The sequence below is a fragment of the Elephantulus edwardii genome, unplaced genomic scaffold (genome assembly GCF_000299155.1).
Source record: "Elephantulus edwardii isolate Elephantulus edwardi_28Jun2011 unplaced genomic scaffold, EleEdw1.0 scaffold00044, whole genome shotgun sequence".
Lineage (NCBI taxonomy): Eukaryota > Metazoa > Chordata > Mammalia > Macroscelidea > Macroscelididae > Elephantulus > Elephantulus edwardii.
In genome coordinates, this window is record NW_006399794.1 from 16,080,334 (window position 1) to 16,092,847 (window position 12,514).

The 12,514-nt window shown below is 41.0% G+C and overlaps 1 protein-coding gene across 4 annotated transcripts in view; it reads right to left on the minus strand.

Annotated features, from left to right (window-relative positions):
- RAB6A (RAB6A, member RAS oncogene family) overlaps positions 1-11,613 on the minus strand; it is a 66,958-nt gene extending 55,345 nt beyond the window's left edge. For 2 of the 4 annotated variants that reach the window (XM_006885567.1, XM_006885566.1), the window contains exon 1: positions 11,092-11,613. In XM_006885567.1, the coding sequence (XP_006885629.1) occupies positions 11,092-11,161 (70 nt within the window). In that variant the 5' untranslated portion in view covers positions 11,162-11,613. Of the gene's footprint in view, positions 1-10,553; positions 10,594-11,091 lie in introns of those variants that run through there. The other 2 variants (XM_006885568.1, XM_006885569.1) reach the window with 2 other exon arrangements.
- Between the last annotated feature and the right edge of the window lie 901 nt (positions 11,614-12,514).

Below are 12,514 nucleotides of genomic sequence, written 5' to 3' on the forward strand. Positions count from 1 at the left end.
ATGTGCTGTTCCAGTCGTTTTTGGAAAATCTTCAGTAAAATCTTGCTTGCATGTGAAATCAGTGAGATTGTTCCGTAGCCCTCTACTTTTCCAAGTATGATGTCTTTTTCCTGGGACAAGATCCTCCTGAGAGCAAGCTAAATATTTATGGTGAAAAAAAGTCTTAACACCTTTGCCTCTAAGTAGTCTCTTGGCTGTACTTCCAAAAAAGTTATGTTCATCTTGTTATTCTCAATAATTACAACAAAAAGTTTGAATAAATGAAAGCTTCTATAGAAAACAAACATTAGGAAAACAAAAACTCTACATTCCTCCATCTTGCTCAACACTGAAATATTTTTTAGAAAATGCCAAAAGTGATAAGAGAAGCTCAAGCTGCATTGAAGGCACTGACAAATTGATGGGATACCAAGTGTTTTATCAAAAAGATGTAGCCTTAGATGTGCTCACCACTCTATGCCAGGGAATTTTGAAGATAGCTACCTGGCTAACTAGAAAATATCCCTATTTCTTCTCACTCCCAAGAAAACTGATCTAAATGAACATGGAAATTAGCAGACAATTGCATTAATATTGCATGCAAGCAAAATATTGATAAAGATCATTAAAAAAATAGCTGTAATGTTACAATGACAGACAACTTCCAGAAGTTCAAGCTGAGTTTAGAAGAGGTCATGGCACCAAGGATACCAATGCTGATGTCCTAAGGATCTTAGCTAAAAAAAAAGAATACCAGACAATGTCTGTATGTTTTTTACTGACTATGCAAAGACATTTGATTGTGTGGGTCACAACAAGTTTTTCTCAATGACAGACACTGAGGAAAATGGACATCTCAGAACATTTCATTATGTTCATGTGAAACCTACACCTAAACCAAGAGGCTGTGTCCAAACAGTGCAAAGGAACACTGCATGGTTTAAAATCAAGAAAGTAATGTCAAGGATGTATTCTTTCTCCATACTTATTCAATCTCTATACTGAGTGAATCATTCAAGAAGCTGGATTTTACAAAGAATGTGGCATCAGGATTGAAGGAAAATTCATCAGCAACCTGCATTACACGGATGACACACTATTACTGGTTGAAAGAGAAGATTTGAAGTTCTTGCTGCAGAAAATCAAGGACTATATATATAGCCTTCAATATCGATTGTATCTCAACATCAAGAAGATAAAAATCCTCACCACTAGACTACCAGGCAATACCAGGACAGATGGAGAAAAGACCGATATTATCAGTGATTCCATCTTACTTGGACCCACAATCAACACTCTTGGTATCAGCAATCAGGAGACATATTCAATTGGGAAAGTCTGTTGTCAGGAACTGCTCCAAAGTCCTGAAGAGCAATGATGTGAGTTTAAAGACCAAGGTGTGCCCAATTCAAGCCATGGTCTTTTCAATCATCTGCTATGCTTTTGAGAACTGAAATAAGGAAGAATAACTGATGTCTTTGAGAATGGTACTGAATATATCCCGGACTGATAAAAAAACATACAAATTAAATTACCTTAAAGAAAGTACAGCCAGAGTATACCTTAGAGGGAAGGATGGCAAAGCTTCATCTCACATGCTCTGAGCACATTGTCAGGAGAGACTAATCCCTGAAAAGGGGCATGATGCCTGGAAAAGTGGAGGGTGAAAGAGAGGATGACCCTCAACAAGATGACTGACACAGTGACTACAGGAATGGGCTCAAGGAAGTTAGATATGATAAAGATTGCACAGATAAGACAAAGTTAAGATCTGTTATTCACAGAGTTACTATGAGTCATATTTGACTCAAAGGGACTTAACAATAGTGTTAATACGTAAAATGAAAATGCTCCAGTCACAGTTATTGAAATAGCTAGATTCCAAAGACTAGGCTATACAAAACTGAGTTATGAAAAAAATGGAGGCAACCACATCAGATCACAAAATGGAGGATGAGGACATAATTACATAGCAGTCAGATTTCATCATTACATTAACTGCCAAGCCACTGAGAACCATAGTATAGCCAAGATGACCTAGAACCTTAGCCATTACAGCCAGCATTACTCTCTTCTTGCACCTCAGTGTTCATTATTGCCAAATCTAAGTTGTTAATGTAGAAAAGTCTGATAGATTTTTTTTCCCCTTCTAGGTAAATACAAAATTTCTGTTAATAAAAAAATTAGTAAGAAATGGTTATGTCATCCAGTCACTTGCAACTCATAGCGACTTCTATGCATAATAGCTCTGTTCTACCCTAATCTGTCTCGTACATATCTACCTTCATTACCCCAGTCACTGTGTCAATCCATTTCATCTAGGGTCTTCCTTTCTTGCACTGTCCCTCCATTCTTCCAAGCATGTCCTTCTCCAAGCACTGTTCCCTCCTGGTATCAAGCCCAAATTATTTAAGATGGAGCTTCAAAATTCTTGCCTCCAAGGAATATCCTGGTTTCACTCTCTCCAAGACAGACCTGTTTGTTCTCTTGGCAGTTCAACGCTTTATCTTGAGTCACTGTCTAGCTCTCTGATGCACAGCAAGTAACTGCAAAGACCACAGCATGGATCAGGTGCACCTTGGTCTCTGGACTGATATCATTGCTCTTGAGCACTCTGACAGCAAATTTTCCCAATGTAATTCATCTTTTGATTTCCTCACTGCTAGTGCCAAGAATGTTGATTGTGGAACCAAGCAAGGTGAACTGTAACCTCAGCATTTTCTCCATCATGATGCTGTCAATGGGCCTAGTAGTGAGAATCTTTGTTTTTTTGATGCTAAGCTTCAACCCATTTTGAAGACTACAGTTATTAACCTACTGCAGCAAATGCTTCAGGTCCTCAGTTTCATCAAGCAAGGTTGTCATGTGCATAATGCAGGTTGCTGATGAGTCTTCCTCCAATTTTGATGCCACATTCCTCCTTAGAAAGTCTAGCCTCCCAAATGATCTGTTCAGTATACAGACTGAAAAGGTTTGGAGACAGGACACATCACTTACGCACTCCTTCTGTGATTTTGAACCACGCAATGCTTCCTTCTTCTGTTCTAAGGACTGCTTCCTGTTCCAAGTATAGGTTTTGTATGAGCACAATCAGGTGTTCTGAGATTCCCATTTTTCTCAATGCTAGCCACAATTCGTTGTGATCTACACAATCAAATACCTGTGCATAGTCAATGAAACACAGATATCTTCTGGTACTCTCTATCTTCTGGTACTTTCTGCTTTTGCCAAAATCCATCTGACACTGGCTATGATGTTCCTAGGTGTGATTGTATCATCCAAAAGACTTGAGTCAGAATAACAAAACTAGGATTTACAAAATAGCAAATTAATGGTTTCAAACTTCCAAAGGAAGAATATACTCAACCTAGAATTCTATGCTTAAATTCAACCAAATTTACCAGCATATAATTTTTTAAAATGTCCTTTCCTATTGGTTTGCTTACAAAGCTTTTTCTTTTTTATTTTATAGTATATAAATTTTATGAAGAGTTTCAGACACACAAGGGCTCAAAAACACTTTCATGTTCCCTTTATTAAGGAACCATCTGTTTGAGAACACTGGAAGTAAATCAAGAAAGAAAAAGAAAATCTAGGAAATAGGGGATCATATTAACATGAAGTGAAAATAAAGCTTTAAAATCATGATCCCAAGTTGACAGATATATATTCATCAGTAACTTCTTTACACTGCTGGGAAAGTGTTTGGGGCTACTATATAGGGAACACTGCATGGTTCAAAATTGGGAAGGGCGTACGCCAGGGATGCATCCTATCTCCATACCTTTTCAACCTATATGCAGAACAGATTATCCGGGAGGCTGGGCTCTATGAGGAGAAATGTGGGGTCAAGATTGGTGGACGAATTATCAACAATCTGCGTTATGCGGATGACACAACCCTGCTTGCTGAAACTGAGGAGGACCTGAAGCGCCTGCTGCAGAGTGTCAAGGACTGCAGCCTACAATATGGATTGAGGCTCATTGTAAAGAAGACAAAGATTCTCACCACTGGACCAATTGGCAGCATCAGGATGGATGGTGAAGAGATTGAGATTGTACACAGCTTTAGTTTGCTTGGCTCCACAGTCAACAGTCTTGGCACCAGCAGCCAGGAAATTAAAAGGCGCATTGCATGGGAAAGTCTGCTCTTAGGGACCTCTCCAAAGTGCTGAAGAGCAGTGGTGTCTCTCTGGAGACTAAGGTGTGTCTGATACAGGCCATGGTCTTCGCAATCACCTGTTATGCATCAGAGAGTTGGACAATGACCAAGGAGGATAGAAGGAGAATTGATGCCTTTGAGCTGTGGTGCTGGAGAAGAGTATTGAGAATACCATGGACTGCTAGGAAAACAAATAGATTTGTCCTGGAGAGGGTTAAACCGGGTGGCTCCTTGGAGGCAAGGATTCTGAGGCTCCGGCTAACTTACTTTGGACATGTTGTGAGGAGAGACCGGTCCTTAGAGAGGGACATCATGCTTGGGAGGGTGGAGGGACGGCGCAGGAGAGGAAGGCCCTCTATGAGGTGGATTGATTCAGTGACTGGGATAATTGGGATGGGAGTGTCAGAGACAGTGCGATTGGCACAGGACAGAGCAGAGTTTAGGGCTGTTGTACATAGGGTCGCTGAGTCGCAGGCGACTTGACGGCACATAACAACAACAACATATATATTAAACAAAAGGAAAAAAGAACGAGTCAATTAGTTACTCAAAGGGGAAAAACATGATACCAGATCATGTAAGTAATCAGTATACTATATGGCACAGCTGCAAATATAATTTGCCTAATTATACTAAAGAGAGCGCTGGTGGCATATCCTGAACACAACTGCAATACTAACCCAAAGACCATACAGGTTCAAAACACAAAATATTCTCTCATGTGATTTATAGCCTTTGAAAACCTGCGGGAGGGTCTGCTGGTTCTGACTCAATGGCAATGAGTGAATGAGTCACTCCCTTGCATTTTAACTCCAGTATCATAAAGAATTGTATTTACGCCATTATATTAAGTATTCCATTATTTACTCCCTTATTAAATGCAAATTTTTTTTTAGTATTTTTTTTATGTCAATGAACATCTACAGAGATTATGGAATTCTATTCATTCATTGTTGCACTTTTCTCTCTGTCCCCTCCCACTCCACCCCCACCCATTCGTGCCTCTACTTGAAAAGCAAAACTCCCTCATTGGTACACAATCACCCCCGCACAACCCCCATCCCTAACCCCACCCCAAGTATAATCCACTCTGCAACCCTCATTCCGTACTCTTAGGATAAACATAATGCCCTAAAACATAATACTTTTAAACTATTCTCTCCCTCATAGACTTCAATGCAGTAAACATAATTTATCCAGTTTTTCTCAGTCTTACCCCCACCCCGATGTCAGCCTCATTCTACAACAGTGGCACCATATAGCTAAATGCAAATTTCTTAAATGTAAACTCTAATTCCTTCCCCCATAACCTGGTGGTTTAAAATGAAAAGGGGGAAAAATATTAAAACCACATTTGTTAAAAAAATAAAATTAAAGATTAAAAAAAGGACAAAAATTAAACTCTACAAACCAATCCACACATTTTTCAATAAACATTTGTTAAATTTAAATATTTACTGAGCATTCCCCATACATTTCTAAATGTTTTGCCATTTATTAAATAATCTTCACAATAACTTTAAATGGTAAGTACTAGAAGCCTAATTTTGCAGAAAAGAAAATTAGAGTATAAAGAGAGGGTAAGTAATTTGCCAAACAGCACTAGCTGGTACTAAAATAAAGCCCAGATTATGTTCTCTTACTTACTAGGCCCACTTTTATTTAGTTTTAAGCCTTCAAAAATAAAATATGGAAATATTTCCCTTGAGTCTTATAACCTGCAATTTGAGCCTACAAGAGGGCACATGTGACTTGCTATTAACACATTAATTCTCAAAATGTGGCCCATGGAATCCTGGGGACACCCAAGACCCTTAAGAATCCACAAAATCAAAACCATTTTCATAAAAACGTTAAAATGTTATTTGGCTTTTCCAGTCTCATCCTTTCATGGATATACAGTGGCTTTTTCAGATTCTACATGATGTGTGATAATACAATAGATTAAATGTAGAAGGAGCTATCAGAATCCAGCTGGGTTTATTATTATTTTTTTTTAATTTTTTTATTAATTTTTGTGCATGTACCATCAAATCAGATCTGACTGGTACAGGAGGAGATTGCCCCTCCTTCTCCAGCAGAGCATCTGGTGGATTCAAACTGCACACCTCTGGGATTGCAGTGCAACTTCTTGCCACTAGGCCATCAGAGCTCCCTAGAGTCCAGCTGTTTTTTAAACACTGAAAACTGCAAATACAGAAAGCAATGTCTCAACTAAATTTGTTTGGAAAAGAGTTCTTTTTCTTTTTCATAGAAAATTATTATGTAATAAGTTTATTAGTGCTATATTTCAATTAATTAAATATTTCTAAATGTTTTCAGTGTATTTCTTACACGGTAAATATTGATCGGTCTAAATAAACACCATACACAGAGCTCTTGAGGGTACTCAATCATTTGTAAGAGAATAGTAAAGGAGTCCCAAGAAGAAGAAGTTTAAGAATGGCTGATGTAGCCAAGATAACCTGTTCAGTAACACTGAGTCTACGAGAGATAGGAAGACATGTTCCCCCTACCCAGCGTGTTTCAATTAAAAAAATAAAATAATAATATAAATATAAATATAAAAGTAAAAAGCAATATAAAGTAAAAAGGTAAGAAGTTGTATGGTTTCTCCCTATTACATTTCCTAATTTGCAATTCATGATATTTATATGTAATAAAATCTTCCACTGCAAAATATGAATGGAATCCCCAAAATTACCTCTGTATTTCAAGACAAAATTAATCACAGACAGTAACAAAGACACTGCAAATAAGTGTCAAATTCAAATGGTGTTATAGCAACATTCCTTTTAAAACCATTTGTATTACTAAAATATTAAAAAAAACCCAAGATCCTATAAAAAATTAACAAAGTGTTATGTCATTAATACAATCTATCTTTTTTATAAAGCATGTCGTTGCAGCTGCCAAGGAGTCAGAACTAACTCATAGCTGATCCTCCCGAAGATTTTCAGATGCTGTAAATCTCACGAGGAGATGGCCCATCTTTCTCCCTCTGAGCAGCTGGGATTTGAACTGCCTTCTTTTGAGTGAGCAGCACAACTCATTACCCACTATGCCGTCAGAGCTCTCTATTATAAAGTATGTCACTGTGTGCCATCAAGTCAAGTCTCAACTCACAGCTGACCCTCCAAGGGGTTTTCAGAGGCAGTAAATCACACAGGAGGAGGATGTCCATCCTTCCCCCAAAAAGCATCTGATGGTTTTGAACCACATGTCACAAGTATATAGTACCTTTCTTTTTTTTTATGGGTTAAATAAATATGGTGTAATGTTAAATAATTTCCAGGAACATGTCTTTAAGTAACATTTTACAACTTTACATTTGATATTTCTATTATATCCATTCAGTCTCATTTGCAGTGGAGTCAGAAGTCTCTTACAACAGACCCTCTATAACAAACCCCTCAGATTGGGTTTTCAGAGGCATAGATGGAGACTGCTCATATTTCTCTTGACGAATCGCTGGCAGATTCAGACCACCAGAGAGAGTTGCCACCTATGGGCTTATCAATGAAATTTGCTACAGGCTACTCCACCAGAACTCCCTCTCAGGTGATGTACTAAGGGAACTCTAGTGGCCTAGTTTCAAGAAGCTGCACTGCAATCCTGAAGGCACACCGTTTGTGGCCATCAGCTGCTCTGGAGGAGAAGGATGGGCAATCTTCTCCCATGCTATTAATTAACTCTGAAAAACCGCTGGACGGTAAGCTATAGGTTGGTCCAACTCCATGGTCCTCAACAACAATGGTAAATAATTTTCAATAAGGCAACAACTCAACAACAAAAAACTACAAAATCAAGGCCAATCTTGTTTGGGTTTTTTTATTAAGCAAAATTGTCAGACACGTAAATGATTCAATCAGATGCCATTACAGCCCCTACCACCTCCAGTATCTGGAGTATAACTGCATACAAACAAAAGAACATAAAGATATAAAAAACTAATAACCACATAAGTACAAAAGTGCAGACAAACCCCTCTCCCTCGCCAATAGCAAAGAGTAATAAAAATTACTAGTATATTAGACTGGATTACTATAAAATTCAATCATCATTCTTTCAACAAGTATTTCTAATCACCTACTTCCAACCCAGCCACATGCTACAAACGAAGGATACAAAAGAAAGATAATTTTTATCATTATAAAATTTTCATTCTATTATGGAAAATAAATAATAACTAAATATGATACTTACAAATGTGGTAAATGCTACTAATGAAACAAGGCTTTGTCATTGATTATAGTCTTTGAAAGATGAATTGTGGAATTTTAACAGATCTAAAATAATTCATCAAGAGTTACATCAAGATGGCATAAACTCTACAGATCTTTGCTAATGTATAATAAAACTACAGACACTATCCATGAAAACAGATACCAGTCTTTCACTGTGAAAGCTACAAAATTGGTATTACTTAACTACATAGTAGCCTCAAAAGATAATTAACCACAAATCCACAGTATAAAAGATATGTAAACAAAATCTTAAACAGTTAAATATTATATAGTAACTTGGATAGACTCCTGGAACAGAAAGAGAGACATTAGGTAAAAATTAATCTAAATAAACTAAGGATTTTAGTTAAAAATGTCAATATAGGGGGAGCTCTGGTGGCCTAGTGGTAAGGAGCTGCAACTACAATCCCAGAGGCGCACGGTTCAAATCCACCAGATGCTCTGCCGGGGAAGGAGGGACAATCTCCTCCTGTACCAGTCAGATCTGATTTGACGGTACACTCACACAAAAATAATAAAATAAAATAAAAATGTCAATATAGGCTCAATAATTGTAATTAATGAACCACGCTAATATAAGTTGCTAACAATAACAGAAAAGCTGGGTGCAGTCTATGGAAATCCTCTGCACTGTCTTCTCAATTTTTTTGCCAATCAGAGACTGTTCTAAAAACAGTTCATTATACACACTCGTTAAGTTGGTATTAGAACTTCCTAAGAAAAAGTGATTGAAGGCTTAAAGAAAGTAAGAATAAAACACTGCACTATTTATTGAAACATAAATTTTCCAGAAACTCAGAGGAAACCTGAGATACTTAAGAGCTCTACTCTTGCTAAAATCTTCTAGGATAAGAGATTAATGGGTTTTTCACACAAACTAAATAGCTCTACATCACAACATAAAGTCAGACAATATCATCCCCAGAGTGCACAATAAGCACTCTAGATCCTATTTACCAATAATGAGTTATAGACCATCTTTTTACCTGTGGTCTGTCCTGAAATTGACATAAAATGGCTGGACCAGGATCAACTCTAGAGTGAGTAATTCTATCAAAATTACTCACCTACAGAAACAAGTTTCAACTTGCTTCTTGAAAAAGATGCAATATTTTTCTTTGGTAAAATATCATCCACATATGAAAGCAGAAAAAAACCTCAGGATAATTTTGCAACTAGTATCAATCTACTTTAAAGTCATACAAATCAGCATATAAATAGCTCAAAAAAAGATCCTAAATTTGTATCACTGTCTGCCTTCTAATCAAAATAACTAATGCTTTCCCTAAGCTCACCTAAAATATCTAGTAGGTACCTCATGTTTCACGATTTGGAAGAAATTAGTATCTCAATATCAGAATTTTAAAGAATGCCATGAAAAGTGTGAGGAAGACAAAGGGGAGCTGATAATTTCTAAATTGGCAAATATAAAATTTGTATACTATAGTATAAAACGAGACTACCTAGCAGTAATCTTGGAGACAACCGCCACTAAATTAGGATCTTGTATGTAATACAAAGTACAGCAACAAGAGACCATGTAAATGACATTACAGTTTCACTCATCAGACAGTATGCAATGTTAAGCCTACTAGCCATTTAGTCAAAATGTATTTAACATGTTAAAACTAATTTAGATAATTGGATGACAAATTTATTACAACTCTACTGTATTCCTACATAACCTCATAGAAAAATCCCACAAAACAAAGATGTACATTTTCTACAGGATCTTCTCACCGAAATTCTAAAAATACCGCTGGAAAATACTAAAAAAGAAATAATAATTAACATTTCCCCCCAGTAATTCCTATTTGCACCACCATGAAGATAATCAGTCAACGTTTCGTGTTGAAATGAGAAAGAGGTGAGATGTGAAAAATTCCAAGTAAAAATGATCATGACATAGCATCTGGCAGAGATGTGAAAATCGCCAACAATGCCAAAAGAACTGTCAGTGATGAAAGTGAGAGAAGAAAATGAGGGCTGCCAACAAGCCACAGCCCAACCTAAGAGAAAAAAAAAATCGGACCCCACCCCCCCCATTCACCCCAACACCCCACCTTCAAAGCAGCCTCCCAGTCGGTATCTTCCTAACATAACCCAGGCTAATTCTCCACCAAAGTGAAGAGAGAAAATAAATACCCAAGCATTTTTTACAACCACCTTCGACAGCATCCGTACTTCCCAGGGCCAAGTCTCTGGGGAAAACAACGCCCAGATCCCACGCTCCTTGCCCAAGGTTGAAGAGGGCCTGCTCCCCGAAGTGGGGCTTCCTGGGGTGGGCCTCACAGAGCTGAAGAACAGGGCAAAGAGCATGGAATCAGGGTGGGGCTCGGCTAAGGGGCCTGGGCTCGGGGAGGCATGGGAGACCACAGGAAGAAAGGAATGGACAAGAGGCACGGGCAGGGCGGGGTGAGGAAAGGCAGATCCAGACAGAGGGCCGAGCTGCGGGAAGCAGAGACGCCGAGGAGGGGAGGGGAGAGCCCAGGGATAAAGGATTAAAAATAATAATAAAATCGAGCAATGTATCCAGACAAGAACCCAGGGGCAAAGCCGGTGGGCGAGCGCGGGGAAGGTCTGGAGCGGAGACCGGGCGCAAACGCGAGGCCGGCGGGGAGCCTCCGTGGACGGAAGGGCCGCACTGGGGGCGGTGCGGCGGAGCCGCGGCCAGCTGCCAGGAGTGGGGGAGCCGCACACTCACCGCTCTGCTCCCCCAGGAACACCAGCTTGAATTTCCTCAGCGGATTCCCGAAGTCTCCGCTCGCGGACATGATGGAGCCGGAGGAGCTGCCGCCTCCTCAGTCCAGAGACCGCCCGGACCGACGCTGCTCCAACGGGCAGGAGGGAAAAAAAAAAGGCGAGAGGAAGGACAGGAGCCGAGCTCTCTCGGCCCCTGCAGGGCCCGGCGGAGGAGCAAGGCTGGAGAGTAGGAAGTCTCCACAGACACGGCAGCCGTCGCCGCCCCCTCCCCGCAGAGTTGCCTGGCCACCTAGCGAGGCCCGCGGCTGGCAGAGGAAAGAGGGCGGTGTCGGAAGCAGCCACGGGGGTGCTCGGGATTCCCAAGGCGAGCGCCCTTGCCTTCTGCAAACACCCGGCACGGAAACTCTGGTGAGAGAGGCGGAAGGTGGCAGAGCAGGAGCCGCAGGCGCGTCGGGGACCTCCTCTCAAACGCAGCGCCTCAGCTTCCCAGCTGCCGCCGCCACCGCAGCCCAACCTGCTGAGTGCGCGAGCTCTAGCGCGGCGCGGGACGAGCTCGGGCGCGAGCCTGCCACCCGCCGGTCGCTGGCGTGCGTGCGTGCGTGCGCGTGCGCGCCACAGCCAGCGCCTTCCTGGTTTAGCCAGCTCTCCCTGCTTCCTCCCGCACAGCCGAGATAAGGGCAGGTTAGATTTCCACTCGCTTCAGGAAAAGGTAGGAAGAGGCAGGGCGGAGCCAGAGAGAAATAGGGGGGTGGGAAGCGGAGCGCTTGCGTCTCTCATGTGATGAGCCAATTGGAAGAGAAGAAGGGCGGGCAGAAGCAAACGTGGGCTGGCGGCGCGCCCCGCGGCCGTCGCGCAGAGGGAAGCGTCGCGCCGTGGCGGCCATGTGAAGTGTGGCGTGGCAACCAGACTGAGGGGCGACAAGGCGGAGGCGGGGCCGGGCAGAAGTAGGTATGACTCCAGCTTTGCAAGGGTGGGATCGGTGAATCCTACAGTGTGGACCCCGTGCCGCGCCGCACCCTTGAACTCTCATCCCTCCGTCGTCACATTCCTCAAATTTTCCTTTACTCCTTGCAGTCTTCTCCATCGTCTTTCTCATGATTCCCCCCACGTCGCTCCCAGGAGCAAAACCTCCGCAGTGTGCGGGTGAGGAAACTGAAGCCCAGAAAAAGAACATGACTATGAATTGAAGTCCAAAGTCTCTGTAACCTTTCATTGGAATTTCAATTAAGAAAAAGAAAATGACTTTTAAAAATCCACAAAGAACGTGAATCCTAGGGGATTTTTTTCTCTTTCCTCCTACTGAGCCCTCTGCAGCCTGACTGACCTGGCTTGGTCTTCCCTTACCAGGCCCTATTTCTCACAACTTGCTAACTAGGGCTAATGCCGACCTGCCATGCTAAGAAAGAGTTTAGACATAGATACCA